This window comes from Pseudorasbora parva, chromosome 15, assembly GCF_024679245.1.
Source record: "Pseudorasbora parva isolate DD20220531a chromosome 15, ASM2467924v1, whole genome shotgun sequence".
NCBI classification, from domain to species: domain Eukaryota; kingdom Metazoa; phylum Chordata; class Actinopteri; order Cypriniformes; family Gobionidae; genus Pseudorasbora; species Pseudorasbora parva.
In genome coordinates, this window is record NC_090186.1 from 38,582,213 (window position 1) to 38,600,524 (window position 18,312).

The window sequence follows — 18,312 nt, forward strand, 5'->3', positions numbered from 1 at the left end:
ATCGTAACAGACTAGCTGCCGTATCCTGCTTAAAAATTCCAGCGGCTAGCGCTAAGCATGATGGTGTGACTTATTCCTTAATGGTGGAAATGTGGTGGATCTGGCACCCGCAGCGTTCTCGGTCACACAAGAAATGGTTCAAGAGTTCCGTTAAATCGAAATGCTTTCAACACAAGTCTGGTAGTGTTTCTGATTTGTTGTGTTGTGGGTAAATTTCCTCCTTACAACGAGATGGGCACGTTCTCAGTATTCATTCAAACCTCTCTTTCATCTCTGCAGCGTCAGACCGTGGACGTGGAGACAAGGGAAAGTTAAGGCCAAAAAGTGAGGGCTTTGAGCTCTATAATAACTCTGTGCAGAATGGCTCTCCCGAGAGCCCCCAGGGCACGTGGGACACCTATCCTGAACCAAAGAAGGAAGACAGGTTGTTAAAGAATCGTGCAGACCACCGCTCCAGCCCAAATGTGGCTAGTAAGTGTGCCACTTCAAAGTCGTGTGCTTATTTTAAGTGGTTACATTATATTAATGTCTACTTTTTTTCATCCTAAAGACCAGGCTCAGAGTCCAGGTGGGAAGCCTGTTTACCCAGGAGCCCCAGGAAAGATCACGTCAGTCTCAACTGGAAACCTCTGCCCTGATGTGAGTAGACACAAATATCGGCACCTCTAAGATGAATGTTGCAAGTGTGTGCCGAAGCTCTTTTCCCTAGTGAATTGAGAGTTTGACCTGTGTTGTCCTACTGATTCCAGGACGAATGAGTCTTAGGAGGTGGTTATTTTTAACAAATCAAAAACCGATCCTCTCACAAATAAAAGGGTTTATTCTTAAACAAATTAGTTTTTTTTTTTTTTTTTTTGTGAATTAAGAAATTTACAGCATGACCAGTGTAATTTAACTGATTCACAAACAAATGACCGTTATTAGCTGACTCTTTTTACTGAATCAAACACATGCGCATTAAGAAATCAATAAGAGTCCATATTAAATTCCATACAGTTCCCATCCCTAGTAAGTTATTTACGAACTTGCTAGGGGCTACTTCAACAAAGCTGTTTAATGGGACAATTACATCAACTTACTTTGCATATCTGAATCAAAAACCATTATAAAAAGAAGTGTTTTTAAAAATGATAATTTTCTTCACTGGAATCATTGGGATTATTGTGAGTGACTTAACTGCAGTGAATGTTTTGGACCACCCTAAAAATGATTCAGTTTTGACATGCTACACAGTTAATTGGAAAAATGACTCGTTACTAAAGTAGCTAAACTAATATGTATACGGCTGAACTAGTGACATGCAGCTGAAATATGTTGTAAAGTTGGTAGTGCCACATCTTTTAGGTAGTTACTCCTTTATATCTAGAAGTACAAAAGAATAGTTCCAAGCGGAAATGTGTTGTAATATGGTTGCTGTTTTCATGTGAAGTCTGGTTTTAATTGAATTGTCGGAAACTCAATTCCAAACACACCAGAACATATTTTTTGTCTCTGAAACCACAGGCTAATACAAACCTGATTTGTGGCTGTTTGTTGTGTTGTTCTTGAAATTAGTCCTAATCATGTCTGTAACCACCATCTGATTGGCTGATCGATCACTCTTTGATCCACATTCCTCTGATTTATATACATACATGTTAACTCTCACACTAGTTTCCATTTTAGATTACTTATAACAAACAAAAAATGGAAAGGGAGTTTACATCATCACAGCTCAGTCTTATTTGTCTTTGCCCTGTTTGTCCAACAGGAGGAGCCCTCTCCACCCCATCCAGAGGCGTATCCAATCCCCACTCAGACATACCCAAGGGAGTACTTCACCTTCCCAGCCTCCAAATCTCAGGACAGGGTGGGCCCTGGCCAGCCCTGGCAGAACAACGATCCGGAGCCTCTTCCCCCGATGGATAACCACTCTAACAACAGCATGGCTATGCAGGTTAGCCTTTTTAGGAAGAGAATGCATTAGTGCTGAGATGAAAGAGATGATGCAGTTATATAACGACACCCACATAATAAGGATAATGCATATTTTCTTGTTATAATACGCACTACCATTCAAAAGTTTTGCTTCTGTAAGATTGTTTTTGAAAGAAAACATTTTTTTATATTCAGCAAGAATGGAATAATTGATCAAAAATGACACTTATAATATTATTTTTAAAAAGTTGTTCTAATTTTTGTGCTATTCAACAAAGAATCCTATAAAAAGGTCTTATCACAGCAAATAGTCCACAAAAATATAAAGCATAAACACTGTTTTTAACATGATAATCATATCCTGTATGTAATATAAGATCCTGAAATGTAATGATCCTTAAAATTCAGCTTCTATCAAAAGTTTTTAAAAATCAAATCACAAGCTTTTGAATGGTAGTGTATAGTATCTTTCATATTTCTATCTCTTGTTTCTATCTATTACATTATCAGTTATTTCAACAACAAAAAAAAGAATTTTTAATGTTCAGATATTTTATTAGATATCATGTGGGCAAATTTTAATGTTATATGCATTATCTTACAATAAATTAATAAATCAAATTAAACATTATCAAGGATGAGTTAAATGTGTTGTTTCAAAACCAAATTTGCCTGTTTTTGTTTTTTAAATTAATCTCACCACTATGTCATTGTGTCCTGCTAGCGGGTGGCGCGCTCTCAGGAGGAGCTGTGCGAAATGCCGGTTGGGTACCCAGGTGAACGTCTGCGGCAGGAAGACCTGATGCTTCTGCAGCAGCAGCAGCGTGAGGCTGAGTACCAGCGAGGTGGAGGCGAGCACTGGAACCACCAGGTGTCCTCCTCTGTGGAGTCCAGCACCTCCAGCCAAGAGCACCTCAACTTTTCGTCGTCCTCTGGCTCTAGGGCCCAGGGCAACCACAAGAGCGGCCCTGGCCGCTGGAAAACCCCAATAGCACCCCACTCTGGCCCAGTTCCCGTCTCCCAACCCTCCCGTTCTGACCTTCCCCCTCCTCCTCCTCCTCCTCCACCCGCACACTACGACTATGAACCGCAAACAGATATGCCACTTCCTCCGCCGCCATCTGTTTCGCAGCAACAGGCAGTGGCCGCGGCCGATCGCAAGAAACGAGAAGAGCAACAGCGCTGGTATGAGAAGGAAAAGGCCCGGCTCGAAGAGGAACGGGAGAGGAAGAGAAGAGACCAGGAGAGGAAGTTGGTGCAGATTCGCAACCCCGCCGTTCCCGGCCCCGTCATGCACAACAATCAGCATGGCCCGCTGCCACCCGCCCCTCAGCACCAACAGATGCCCCTTCCACAGCCCCCCATGCCAGTGCAGGTGCCCCAACCGTACCTTCCCCCAGTCCAGCCGCCCCAACCGCTGCCACCTCAGCCAACTCGGCCCGATAAACTATCCAGCCTTCCTCGCCAACCACCGCAGGACACAGTAATCCGTGACCTCTTGCCTCAGCAGCAGCCGCGCACCATCGAGAGACGCGACCTGCAATACATCACCATCAGCAAAGAGGAACTGTCTGCCAGCGACAGCCTGTCGCCCGACCCCTGGAAGAGGGACGCCCGCGAGAAACTGGAGAAACAGCAGCAGCTTCACATCGTGGACCTCCTAGACAAAGAGATCCAGGAGCTTCAGGCCAAGCCCGAGCGTACGGCCGAGGAGAACGACCGTCTGCGCAAGCTCATGCTGGAGTGGCAGTTCCAGAAGAGACTGCAGGAGTCCAAGCAGAACGAGGAGGACGAGGAGGAGGAGGATGACGAAGATGTAGACACCACGCTAATTATGCAGAGACTGGAGGCGGAGAAGAGAGCACGGGTGAGTAGACAAAGGAAAAGCGATCGCTATAGTTTGCTATGTGGATATAAACGGTTAAAGTCAACATGATATCAAAACTGGTCTTATTGTGAATGATTTATCAGGGCACTTTAATCTAAAGAAGATTTTGTAATCTTTCATCAGAATGTAATAACTTATTCCACCTATGAAAGGTGTGGATTTGAGCCTCGTGGGCAGGGAAAATAATATTAGCTAATAGCCAACCTACAAATGGTGTACTAGTTGTCACTGCATATTGAGCTATAGGAAAACTTATTTTAATAATAATAATAAAAAAACATTTACAATTCCAGACTTGGATAAAAAAAAAACAAGAAAATTAGTAAAATCTTAAAATGTCTATGTTGAATATAAATTGGCTAAATTTTTGAGTGCATTGGCTATGATTTGAGAAAAATAACAACAAAATCATATAGTAATTAGAAGCAACTGGAAAAGTCCTGGAATATAATAGGAATTAGTAAAAACAAAAAAGGTAGGAATCCTCAAAAAAGGTTATGGCAAAAATGTGAAATAGTAATAACATTCAAATGACACTGCTGTTCAAATGATTGGGGTTGGTTGGATTTAAAAAAAAATTGAAACAAGTTTATGCTCACCAAAGCAGCATTTATTTGATCAAAAAAATAATTTATGGTGAAATATGATTTCAATTTAAATTAATTCTGTTTTAATATATTGTAAAAATGATCTTATGACAGGTGAATTTTCAGCATCCTTGCTGTACTGATTTGCTGCTCAAGAAACATTTAATATTATTATCATCAATGTTGATTTTGAAAGAAAAAACATTTTTATATGATGATTCTTTGATGAAGTTTAAAAGAACAGCATTTATTTGAAATGTATATATTTAAAACATACCTGTCTTTACTGTCATTTTTGATCAATTTAATACATCTTTGCTAAATAAAAGTATTCATTTAATTTTAAAAAATCTCAATGACCCTGAACTTTTGAACGGTAGTCTACATCCAGATTAATGTTGATATCTTGCACCCACTTTTTTCAATGTAATATATATTTTCCCTATATGGATACAATCAAGTCTTGCCAATTTTGTATTACTTGTTTTACTTCATTATCGTGGCTCATTCTGAAATGCATCACATTGCAAAAGAAATGGCTTGACTTCAAGTTCTTAAAATGTTTCTGTAGCTTTTGTGATATACCTTTTCCTCACGCTTGTACAGAGCATTAATTTTGTTTTCAGCTGCTTTGGAATGACTCAAGAGTCAGAAAGAACTAGTTTTACTTGAGTCCACATGCACATGTGGTTTTCCCATTGCTGCACAGAGTGAATCATCTAAGCGTCACTAAGTGTTTTGAAGTAGAGTTTAGGTCTCTTTGTATGTCAGTAGACTTTTGCGTTGCGTCTGAAACCACACTCGTCAGCCGGACAGACTGGTGATGGATTCGCTAACAGTTATCGTGGGAATCGTTGCGTGATGCTTTAGTCTCCGCTGTTATAATGAATGTTTTGCCATTTGCTCCTGCAACATGCCTTTGTCATTGCTTTTCCATGCTGCACTGCTGATATACGCTGCGCTGTCGGAGGGGAGAAGCAGGGCTTTACGATGCCAAGCACTGGACACGTTTCCACTGCTTGCACCAGCATCAACCTGCCCCGTCCAGATCAGTACATCTCTCCTGATCTCATCTGTCATTTAAAATGTGATCTTCATTTAACTTACTTCTAAAAACAGATCAGTGGCAGAACCATTTCTGACCTGTAGCTACTGGCTAACCAACCATTTAGGATCACAACCAGTATCATTTGAAATGTACTTTGAAACAACAATTTCTAACAAGACATAAACCTTTATTATTTACATGCAAGGACTTTCCAGGCACATATTAAGCCTCATCTCTGAGCAGGGTGCAGAATCAACACCATTGATTCTGTTAGTAACTAGGGCTGGGTTATACATGCACCGATATATTTAATATTTCATTATTTTTATGTGCCCATATAATTATACATAATAATAATCAGCAATATATACATCAAAATATATAAAATTATCCATATACATATGTAATAATATTATATTTACTTATATTTGGTTTTAAATTAATCCTATTTAAAAAAGGTGTTTGTTTTTTTTTGTGTTTTTTTTTCAAGATGACTAACAAATTGTGTATGCAAATAATTTCAAATGGGCTGATTTGGGGTTATGTCGTAACCTTTAGGGTAAATAGTTAGCAAAATATATATTTTTTAATATTCAAATTGGCTACTTTGGTTTTATATATCCTTTAAATTGATGGATCCACCCAGCCCTATTATTAACTAAACGGCTTAATCTGTGCTCAGGAAACAGCCTGTGATAAGGTTAGCCTTTAATATCAAAACATATAGGTTCAGTGAGATTTATTCAGGACTTCTTGGTGGGCTGGTACGTGTATGGCATTTCCAAATGGCTCCGAGACGTTCAGTGCTAGCGCACACTTGAAGTCCACTGCTGTTTTTTCCTCCAACACCTGTCGGAGCAGCTGTCATTTGAAACACAGCGTCCACCTGAGATCCTGCTGTGTGTAGCACAGTGCTCGAAGCCAACTTTGATATCGCGCCATCTCTGAGGAGTTGGCAGGTCGAGCCGTCTAAGGGAAAGTCAACACAATCCTGTGTGTGTTTGAAGGAAAAATATTGCTAATGCTTCAGTGGGGGGGACGTGGAATGATGGGGAAATTCCTCAGCAGCTCAAGTGTTTGTGGAGAGAAGTGGACCGCTGGCACTAATCAGACCCATACTGCCCTGGAATGTTCCTGGCAGCACATCACTGCGTCCCGGCCCACTGCGCCAATGTTTTTTTTTTTTTTTGTTACTTTTATTTTCTCTAAAACCCCTCCTTTTCTTTATTTCTTACTTCTTTATTTATTCTCTCTCCCACCCCTTTGGTTGCTCTGTATGTTTTTGTTTCTCCTGCAGCAGACTGCTGTTCCAGCAATCTCTGTACTAGACTTGGTATGTTCTTTACGCTCTTTACCTGTCTTCCTGTTTCGGCTCCACCTGTGTCTCCTCTTGTTCACTACCTCCCCCCATCATTCGGCCCTGTTGGCTACTTTACCCATGGGTATTATTTTGAGAGAGATGTACCACTTTTTCAAGCAGGGGACACCATCATGGGATGTTCATTGTGCTCCACTGAAAAACTGCTGCTTTGGAACAGTATATGAAAATGAGCCGAAAAGACATCATAGAAAATAAAAAAAATTAAAGCTACAGTGAGTCATTTCTAAGCCAGTGTCACCAAATCGACTAGTTATTATATTCAAAACTAATTTACATCTTCCATTGGTTGGGAAAACAGTCTCGCCTCCAAACTCACGCTATTGGTTGAGGTTGAACATATATTTTTTTTTTTTTTACTTTTCATAGAAATCAACCTAAAAATGCTTATTTTTGATAAATAAAATTATTTAAATCCTTAATTTAATAAGGATGATTAAATGTTAAGATAATTAAAATAATTTTGACTTATCGTTTGTTTTCTTAAAAAAGCAATAAAGTATTTTTTAATCATTAAAATAATCATCACTTGTTTTCTTTAAAAAACTCAAGGCGCTTACAATGGAAATGGATGAGGCAACTTTATGAAGGCTTTAAAAATATGAAGAAATATTAAGCGTATAATTTTAATTGGAAAAAAAACTTTAAGGGTTTATGGTGTTGTAAAATTGGATATAACTTAACATAAAAGTCACTCTAAAATCATGTTAGCACCCTTATTGTTTACATGTTGTGGCTATACTTTTGAAACCATGGGTGCTTTTTTGACGCCCCATTCACTTCCATTGTAAGTGGGGTTTTTTTTTTTTTTTTTTGTGGTAATCAACAATATGCCACAAATGCTGTCAATTTAATTTATCCTGTATAAAATATTTCTTTAACTTTCCTTAAAAAATGACACACTTCAGCTTTAAATGTGCTCGGTAGCAACCTTATGTCTGGAAGTGTGCACGAGGCTTAGACATGAACGTTTGTACCTAGAAAACCACCACATTCATTCCAAAGAAAGCTTTGGAAGTTCTTTTTCCTTCTTGGAGAACATGCAGCTCTGCTGGTTTCGGCAGCCGTTGTTTCAGTGCAGTGTTCATCACGAGGGGTGGGTTGGTGCATGTTTTCTCCCAGCCCGGTCTCTCCGGCCCTCAGCTTGCTTGCACGTGGGCCTCATTACCATGCCGTGATCTCCATTCATGTATCTTCCTCCACCACACTCATCACTGCTCTTCTGTGTCTGTGTTGACCCTGGCGCTTTTGCCGCTCCTTTATTCTGCGTTTCTCCATGGTTTTTGGTGCTGGGTTTCCTCTTTTCCCTATCCTGACTACTGGACATGTCTCTTTGTTTATGTCCACTTCCTTCTGATTTCGGATGGAAACGTTGTATGGCCATGATTTGTGTTTCCTAACCTGTGGAGCATTGTATATGTATTGTGAGGTGTTTAGATTACCTTTCGAATGATTTTCCATAGACGTGAAGAAGCGTTTCCGTCAGTAAGTTGTTTTGCATGCAACTGTGTATGTGCATGTCGTTCTCTTTAATGTGTGATTGTGTTCGATGCACGATACCTCTTATCACAGTGATCACATATACTGGTGACAATTCAGCAGAATGCTTCATACAAATCACCAGGCTAGTCTATAAATGAGCTATTAAATGAAACAACTAAACACATCTAATCTAGATGACAGTTTGAAATATTACATATTTAAATATATTTTTAAAATGTGGTTTAATGTTTTAAATATAGGTTTAAAAGTTTAAATACAAGTTTAAATATTGATTTATTTTTATTTGAAAAATAAATATTTTAAGAATCTTGTATTCAAGGCTGCGTTTATTTGATCAATACAGTAAAACCAGTGAGACTGAAATCTTATTCCCATTGCATATTTTTGTATATTTTACAATTTATTCCTGTGACGTAAAGCTGTTTTTTTAGTCTTCAGTGTCACATGATCCATCAGAAATTATTCTAATATGATGATTTGTTGTTTAAGAAACATTTCTTATTATCAAAGTTAAATATAATATTTTGGTGAAAACCATAATAAATTGTTTTAAGGAGTTGAAAAGAAAAGCATTTATATGAAATAGAAAACTTATAGCATTATAAATGTCTTTAAAATTTTACTATTTACCACTATTTAAAAAATAAAATCTTATAGAGCACAAACATTTGAATGGTAGTGGATTTACCAACAAAATAAATTATTCTAGATTAGTTTAAATACATCATTAGTTTTAGGATTAAATTGACATTAAATTCAGTTTTCTAGGTTGTCATCGATTTAATTTAGGATCAGTTTAGGTTTATGTCAGTCGTTTAGGTTTAGCACCAAGATTTAAAATGGCAAAAAATTGAATTGTGGTCCAGTGTTTTTCCTAAACCTTATTATGTGTTGTGCACCTCAGCTACAGGACGAGGAGCGACGACGGAAACAGCAGCTGGAGGAAATCCGTAAACGTGAGGCAGAAGAACGAGTCAAACAGGAGGAGGAGAGACGCTGGAGAGAGGAGGAGAGAGCCAGACGAGAAGCCGAGGAGAAGGTATTGAGATCGAAACGGACCAGCGACAACTAGGACCTTTCTAGATGTAGTTAAATGCATTTATTTAAGATGTTTCTGTTGATTAAAGGAATCGTAGTCAGGAAATGCAGCATGCATATGTTATGTTTTTTGTGTAATGTGCATTTGCAGGCATGTTTTAGCTTACTTCATATGGGTTGCGGATTATCTTTGTCTTTTTTCCCCTCTCACGCAGGCCTTAAACACAAGTCACAACAATAGAAGAAAGATATTTTAATGTCCCAGACCTGTGATTATTAGTCAGGTTGATTTTTATAGCGATTTAGTTTTGGGGCAGATTCCCCAATACACTCTCTGCACCTCATTCTTTTGACATATTTACCCGAAGGAGACGTGTATGATCAGCCATGTTTATTTATGCTAATGCAAAGCTTTTTCAAGGTTTTGACTGATTTCCACGTGGATGGTTCCTCACAATCTTGTAAGTGGGCATGATTAAAGACAGCAGCTGATGTTTAATACGTCAGGCTGTACAATATCACAGCCCCTTTTGCTTAATTTAAAATAATGTGTATCTATAAATATATACTATACGTGCTGATAATAATAAGGTATACAGCAGTCCTAAAGTTAGTTATGATCCGTTAACTGATTGAGGCTAAATTGAGTTTGTTTAACTCCCATGTGTTACACTTCTGGAATGCCTCAGCAGGTCATCAACTTACCAGTGGTCTGAATTTACATTCTCCATCTAAAATGTGAGCAAAACATCATCCCACTATGTGACCATCCAGTTTTATTTGTGCCTGTGTGCGTCATTTTCAGACCACTGGTAATTTTAGAGGCCAGTTGTGATGTCCAACTGCATGTCTTCACAACATCTCCACTCCTGTGTTTGTGATGTGTATGCCCATCCCTTCAAAGAAACGCATGAGAATCAAATGTCCGATCTTTACGCAACAATCCAGCATATTGTTGGGCGGCCATTGCCATTCCATACAACATTGCTTGGAAGTGCTGTTGGAAATGGGCCCACCTTGGTTTTCATGGAGGCCGTCCCAGATTGATCTAGCTCATGTGTGTTTTGCCTCCACATGCTCTCATAAGAGACATTCCCACCGCATACTAACCCAGGGGATCCATGCACAGAGACCAGAGCAGCCACTGGGTGTTTTTCTTCAGAGTTAAACCACCGAATGCCAGCCAGACCTTCAAGGGGAGCTTGTAACAGTATCATATGCTCCAGTCTTTACATTCCAGTTAGAACCAGACGCTTCTGTCAGCTGTAGTGACTTGTTCCTCTTTGGTGCCATCTGGTGTGCTTATAATCAAAATGCAAGTCTTGTACAATGTCTTCACTGCAAGCAAGCAACAGAATGTAACTAAACTAGATTGTGTTCATGCAATTAGCATTTTTCAGCAAGATTTAATCGCTGAAATTAAATGTTTGAAACCGTTAGGCACAACTAAATTAGGACAAACTAGATCCACGAGCAGAATCGCTTTGTTTTTGTTTTATTTCCAAGAAATAATCTATTGCCATGTTTTAAAAATATATATATTTTAAATGTAACGTATTATAACACATAATACAACAAAATTAAGTATTTAGTATATATATATATATATATATATATATATATATATATATATATATATATATATATATATATATATATATAGTTGATTATTTAATTATGTTAAATTATTTGGTTTTCATATTTTAATGTTTAGTTTTTTTGATGGAAATATTTAAAATCTTCGCACCAATCAATTAGTTGCTATTAGCTATTTCAGATTAATTCACCCCTGAATGGAATGTAAAAAAAATTGATAGGTTACTTTTCATGTCATTCAAATTTCTTGTTCAAATAGGTGGTTCTTGACCAGGTTAAGCTGCAACGTTCACTCCACTTATTTGGGCCTTTGCTTGCTTGCAGTGTAGACTTTGTTAAAACCACTGGCCCACTTTGCCCAAACATGCAGTTTTAACTATTTGATTTCTCTCAGAAACGCATTGCATCACATCAGTAAACACCTTTCTTCTAATCTACAATGTAGCTTTACTACATTGGTGCATCCATTAGCCAGAGCACCGCTAGCTTTGACCCGGGCCTCGCCGGTGCCCCTGGTGGTCAGTGTGAGCGGCGCAGGCTAGCAGAGGCAGCTCTAACCAGCTCTTCCCATGTTCCCCCTTCAGAGGAGACAGGAGGAAGAGTACTACACCCGCCTGGAGGCAGAGCGGCGCCGGCAGCACGAGGAAGCCGAGCGTAAGCTGCTAACGCCTGACGATCCTGGTCTGTACAGACCCCCCCTTCCCTGGGACTACCAGCCCCCTTCACCCGCAAGCACCCCCACCACTAACAACAACAACAGCGCCCCTCCGCCCCCACCTCAGAGAAACACCTCCTACCTCAAAACCCAGGTCGCCTCCCCCGACACCATATACACTGCCAAGTTTATCTCGTACAATGACGATGAGGAGGAGGAGGATGAGGAGGACACGGGCCTAACAGGTCAGGTTAAGCTCTCGGCCACTCGGAAGTCCTACGGTGACCTTCCGCCCGCCCCAAAGCCCCAGCCGCCGCCAACCGCGCGCAAGCCCCGTCCCGTCTCAGATGGCATCTTTCTGTCCAACTCATTCCAGCTGCCCGCAGCGGCCAATGCCAACAGTACTGCGTTCAAGCCAGGGCAGCCCCCTCTCCTTCCCAACAAACCCAGCTTCATACCATCAGCCAACTCGAAAGGTAGAGACGCCGAGGACAGAGATGGGCCCGACCTCCGCCCACTCGTCCTCTATTTGTTATTGGGTTATTCGTTTTCATGTTTTGTTTTTTTTGGTGTTCGTTTGTTCCTTTTCCTGTTTTCCAACGGAGACTCAGCGCTCTACATTTTTCCATATTCCCTCTACCTTTCTATCTGTAAAATTACGTAGTATCGTAGCCAATCAGTCGAATCATATGTCCTGGGTTTTTTTTTTTGTTTTTTTTTGTTTTTTTCCTTTCTTCTGCAGGAATCTTCTAGGTTCAGTACAAGTTGAGCTCAGTTGACAGCATTTGTCCATTATCATAGGAGATATTGTCTCTTTTCTTATTTTTTTCTTTTTAATTTGTTTACTATAATTAAAAATGTTGGGGTCAGTACGATTTTTTTTTTTTACATATTGTTTTTTTTAAAGAAGTCAATTGCATTGCAAAAGGATACAAAAGTGACAGTAACGTGATTTATAGTGCTTTTCTTTGGATTTTTTTATTTATCACAGATCCAGAATGCATCTGTTTTCAACTTGTATAATCAGAAAGGGGGGAATATAACTTTACACTTGTCTATGTAAAGCTGTATCCAAACCTTCTTGTCATGATGACTTAACAGCTGTTAAAAGCCTGCAAACAAAAGTAAATTTTGCGAACTGTCCACACGAGAGAGGTTGGTGTAACGGTCAGACCATCGCCTTGAATCAGCAGAACATCATTTTAATCGTAATTTGAATACAATTTATTGGTATTATTACTTATTACTATTTTATATATATAGATATATATATAATTATTTTATGCACCACATGCTTTCGATTGAGCTCAACCTGTATTGAACCCATACTATTCCTATTAAATAGTAATTAGGTGTTTGTTTGTTTGTTTTCCGATCACCTATTCTCCCCGATTCCTCTTCCTCGAATCATCCTAGCGCCGTACAAGCAGTCAGTAGACCTCGTGATTCGCTGTGCGGTCCTAAAATCAGTCCAAGTACTGTTGGTGTTGCCAGCCGTTTCATGTGTGTGTGATTTTGCTTTGGGGAAGGCCCGGCCTCGGTGGCCATACGCCTGCTCGAACATTATCAGCTCAGGGAACGACACACTGGCTTCTTGTCACTTGCAGTGTGGGCTCAACGCTGCACCTCTCCTCAGTCCTGTTTACACTTGGCAACGGGGAAAAGATCTGTTGGATGAGGTGCTTTTCTTGTGCTTGACTATTTAAAATCCATCTGAATTTGTTGAACTGTGTTATCTTAGCACAGCGAACTTTAGCAAAGTGGTGTGTGTGTGTGTGTGGAGGGGGGGGGGGGGGGGGGGGGGGTGAGGCTCAAGTGTTTAAATCAGTGCATGTAGTTGAGCCAAGACAAACCTGTTTGGAAAAAATGTTTGATGTTTTTGTACAACACTAGTTTCAAGTTCATATAGCTTTGAATTTTCCTGAAGGTGCGCTCAAAATTAAAAGGAAAAAAAGGAAATTATTTGTAACTTATATGAAAATTATGCAAAAATATTTATTGCAATTTAATTATACTTATTATATTTTATAATAATGATATTTATATATAAATACATTTATATGAATACAATTTAAATAAATGTTATTTAGTGCTGTCAAATAGATTCATCGCATCCAACATAAAAGTTTGTGTATAATTATTATGTTTAAATAAATACACACTCATTCATGCATATATTTAAGATGTATTTGCGTGTGTGTGTGTGTGTGGTTATATATATACACGCACACACACACACACATTATATATATATATATATATATATATAGTATATAGTATATACATGAAAATATTTTATTTATATATAAAGAAATCTTAAATATATACATGTATATGTTTATTTATGTTTACATAATAAGTATACACAGTATAAACACAATCTTTATATATCTATATTGGATGCAATTAATCTTGATTAATTGATTTGACAGCACAAATTTTATTATACATATTTTGATTAATTTATAATCATCAAGTACTTTAGTTGCAAGTCCTTGTTTACCTTTTTTAAACTTGCTTATACATTTTTTGGTCTTAATCTTTATAATATATATTTCTTTTTTTACATTTTGCAATTGTCTGTACGAACTTGTTTTTAGTAACTTATGCAACAGATGTGAAACTTTTAAACAGTCAAGTGCAAAAAAAGCTGTTCAAACCTATTGCACAAAGATGCCCAGTGTATCTGACCTTGCATGTAATCTGCACAAAGCTTCCCTCCACTAAATGTCCTTGGGGCCTGTTGTGATCAGAATTACATTTATGCTTTCTGAGGAACTAACTTTGCATTAATCAGCCAATAAAAAGCACGGCACTCCTCCCTGCTCAGACTGAAGCTTTTTTTAAAGCCATGAATCAATCGCTGCTGCTTTGCTTAATGCGTCTCTTACCAAATCAACATCATTATTTCTGTCTACAACACTGCTGAAGCCTCATGGACCCAAAACCAGTTCAGTCATATTCTCTAGTGATATGTTGCCACCGCTGTAGAGCACTGCAGATATTTCACACACAACCTTTGGTTTTTATCTTTACATTTACACTACAAATGTCACGCCTATTAAAGGATTCGTTTCCTGATATTTTACTCACCCCCATGCCATCCAAGATGTTTCTCAAGATGTCTTTCTTTCTTTGGTGGAAAATAAATATTACCTTTTTTGAGGAAAACATTCCAGGATTCTCCATATAATGGACTTCAATGGCAACCAAAATATTGAAGGTCCAAATCAATGCAGTTTCAAAGGGCTGTGCACGATCCTCAGAAACATTTTTTTTTTCGACTGAAGAAAGAAAGACAGACATCTTGGATGAGATGGGGGTGAGTAAAATATCAGGAAATTTTCATTTTAAAGTGAACTAATCCTTTAAGCAGCCTATTTAGATGAAAGGCATTGCAGGTACACGTTGATTTTATTTAACATTTATTTTAAATGTTAATTATAGTATGAAATAAATATTATGATATTAATTAATTGCTGAAGAAAATCACAAAAATATAATTTATATAAATAAAACAACTATAATATGTGTAGGTATAATAATACATTTCATTTTAAAAATGTTATTTGATAAACATAAATTGAATTGATTACTGAAAAAATGTGTTAAATTTATTTAATCCGTTTGAACCAATACTTATGTCTAATATAAATTGTGTATTAGATTAATATATTAAGATGCTATCTTTTTGAGTCGCTGTCTTTTGAGTCTTAGAAGGCAGCTCACTACTGAGCTATCTGTTTTGGGAATATCCGTTTTGGGACAGATTTAGCATTCAGATATAGATTCAGTGGTGTTGTAGTTCTCACTCTTATCTTCTGTCTGTCTGCTGTCTAGCTGTTCAGTTTGTCTATGTGTGTCTTTGTCATCATCATTTGCTTGGCTCCACCCACCCTCCCCTGCTTCCTCTCACATTGGGCCGCATGGAATCATGGGATTCCACAGCCCTTCCCATCACCTTCTCTGAGAAGGTCCGCCGACCTGCTGGAACAACCAAGTCTCTGAGCAAAAAGGATCACTAGCTGTGGACTTTTGGCCTTTAATGGCAGCCATATACTACTGTAGAGTTGTTCAGTCATGATTTCAGTTTGCTTGGGGAATTTTAATGTTTTTTTTTTTTTTTTTTAGAAATAACTTTTTTATTTAGGGTAAAAAGGTGTTTGGTCAACATTTCTTAGTTTTTCACTTCTACAATATTTACACAGCCATACATGGACACACTCTCAGCCCAGCAGCGTGTCCTAGCCAGTTATTTACTTAGTTCATAATTAGCTCATAATAATACCTTAAGTGTACCTATTCTAAGGTATTAATATGCATATGTTATTTTAAAAATATTAGTTTTATTATTTTTAAATATGATAATTAAAATGTGTGTGTGTGTGTGTGTATATATATATATATATATATATATATATATATATATATATATATATATATATATATATATATATATATATATATATATATATATATATCAAAAATATATATATAATAAAAATAATATATCTCAAATTGTTTTAAACAAGCTGTTGTCCTTCTAAAGGTACAGTTTTTGGCGTTTTTGTTCTGACAGTGTACAGACTTCATAACACAAGCATATAATAAGGACCATACAAAAATGTGCATTTACTCCTTATGTCACAACCTGTGTTTCTAAAGCACACAATGGTTTAAAGCAAACAAAAGTCATTTTTGAGGTCTGACTGCGTAATTCATGCTGTACAACAAAACAGAAAAGCCTCAAAGTAATGTGGACCACAGATCTAAGGTTGCTCATAAATCAAAAACCACCATTAAAAATAAAACCATGAAATGTTCTTGAAGGGAATCATAGCTCATTCTCTTCCAGGTTTTTATGAATACAGACTGAACAGCTCTGTGCAAGCATGCAAACAAATACAGATTTTTTTTTTTTAAACTGCATTCAAAACCACAATATAAAACACATTTGAAAGAAACAAAACCTTTCACCTATAATTGGGCCTTTTCTTCTGGCTATGTGCTCTTTAAACCACTTGTTTTAGGCTGAACCTCCAGCTGCCCTGTTTTGCTCTTGAAGTACTTGGTTGTCACCAGTGGAAAAGGTTTTTTTTTTTTTTTTTTTGGTTCACAAGTCAATGTGTTTGTGTCTTTCTCCCTCCGGCCCAAACTCATTCCATTATCAGTCAATCAGTGAAACCGTAAACATGCATTTGGATTGCGGTGGTGCTCTTGCACTTCATTTCTTAGAAGCAAACTGGCGTTCTCCGGTTCAATCCATGACAGACACAAGGACACGTGAGCCTTGTAGATGACGCCTACGATAGGTCAGTGGTGGGGGGGCAGCAAAGGCCAGTCGTGCGGAGCTGGGGAACGTCCCACTTACAGACGTTCCTCAACACGAGACGAGTTTAGAAGCAGCTGGTGCTTGACCTCCACCTTTGACCTGTGATCCACAGACCGTGTGTCAGGTGTGCTTTGGAATGCTTTAACACTAACTAAACAAGCTTTCCTCTCGCTGTTCAGCTTCTGGTCTGTGGAGTCAGTTTGAGAACAGAAGTTGCTGGGCCAGTAGATGGTTGAACTATATTATAAAATATTATAATTATATATTATAATATTAAACAGATTTAAGGGTTCATGATGGGGATGTACAGCTAAAGTGTATGTGTGTGTGTGAATGCTTTTTTCACACACACACATAAAGTTTGTAAATATTCACATATATATATATATATATATATATATATATATATATATATATATATATATATATATATATATATATATATATATATATATATATATATATATATATATATATATACACACACTTGTTACATTCAATTAAACGCAATTAATTATTTTGACAGTACTTCAGTACTTGACAGTGTGTGTATGTATATATAATATAATGTATATATAATTCACACACAGTTCACCACCGTTATGAGCCCAGCAGCTTTTGTAATTATCATGCTAATCGCTCTTGAAATTATATTCTTGATATTTCATGTCAATTTCACATTGTTTTTTACCATTTGACAAAATGAAAACAGGATTTAATTCGTACACTGGAAACACAACAGGACTAGGATCAGGAGAAGTTTACAAAGACCCGCGAGAGAAATGGACAAAAGGGTGAGTAACACAATCATGCACTTGGAATGCTTTTTTAAAACCCAGACCGTTTGTACGCTGTATATAAACCAAAGATGTCATGCTTGGGTTGGACCATAAGCTGTGGTATTTATTTATATAACCCTCCGCAAACATCATTAACCCTTCGAACTCTGAGCTCACAGCTGTGGGTGTGGTGGAAACGCCACCCAAACACACAGAAGAACTCGTCTACTTAAGGGCATTTAACAATGCTTTAAATGAAGGTTTTGATTGTCTTGGACATATTCGTAGACAAGTTAAAGGATTAGTTTACCCAAAATGAAAAGTCAGTCATCATTAACTCACCCTCATGCCATTCCAAACCCATATAACTTAATCTTTCTGAGGAAAATGATGCAAAAACACCTTCAAAGTGCCATAGAAAGTTCATTGGACTCATACACTGTATTTCAAGTCTTCTGAAGATATACGGTAACTGTGAGGAAAAGTCCGAAATGTAAGTCGTATTGGCTTAGTGTAGTTCTCAAATTCGCATTCAGTTCAAAACTGTGCCAGAATTAGTCAGTTTTGACCTCATAACATCACACCAGGCAC

At 37.8% G+C, this 18,312-nt stretch overlaps 1 protein-coding gene across 20 annotated transcripts in view; it reads left to right on the forward strand.

Annotated features, from left to right (window-relative positions):
• Nucleotides 1-18,312, forward strand: part of afdna (afadin, adherens junction formation factor a) — a 137,606-nt gene that overhangs the window by 117,135 nt on the left and 2,159 nt on the right. For 7 of the 20 annotated variants that reach the window (XM_067417985.1, XM_067417986.1, XM_067418007.1 and 4 more), the window contains 8 exons: nt 280-471; nt 551-639; nt 1,751-1,936; nt 2,642-3,784; nt 6,738-6,773; nt 9,226-9,360; nt 11,540-12,086; nt 17,655-17,736. In XM_067417985.1, coding sequence (XP_067274086.1) covers nt 280-471; nt 551-639; nt 1,751-1,936; nt 2,642-3,784; nt 6,738-6,773; nt 9,226-9,360; nt 11,540-12,086; nt 17,655-17,736 — 2,410 coding nt within the window. The remainder of the gene's footprint in view (nt 1-279; nt 472-550; nt 640-1,750; nt 1,937-2,641; nt 3,785-6,737; nt 6,774-9,225; nt 9,361-11,539; nt 12,087-17,654; nt 17,737-18,312) is intronic. The other 13 variants (XM_067417994.1, XM_067418002.1, XM_067418000.1 and 10 more) reach the window with 7 other exon arrangements.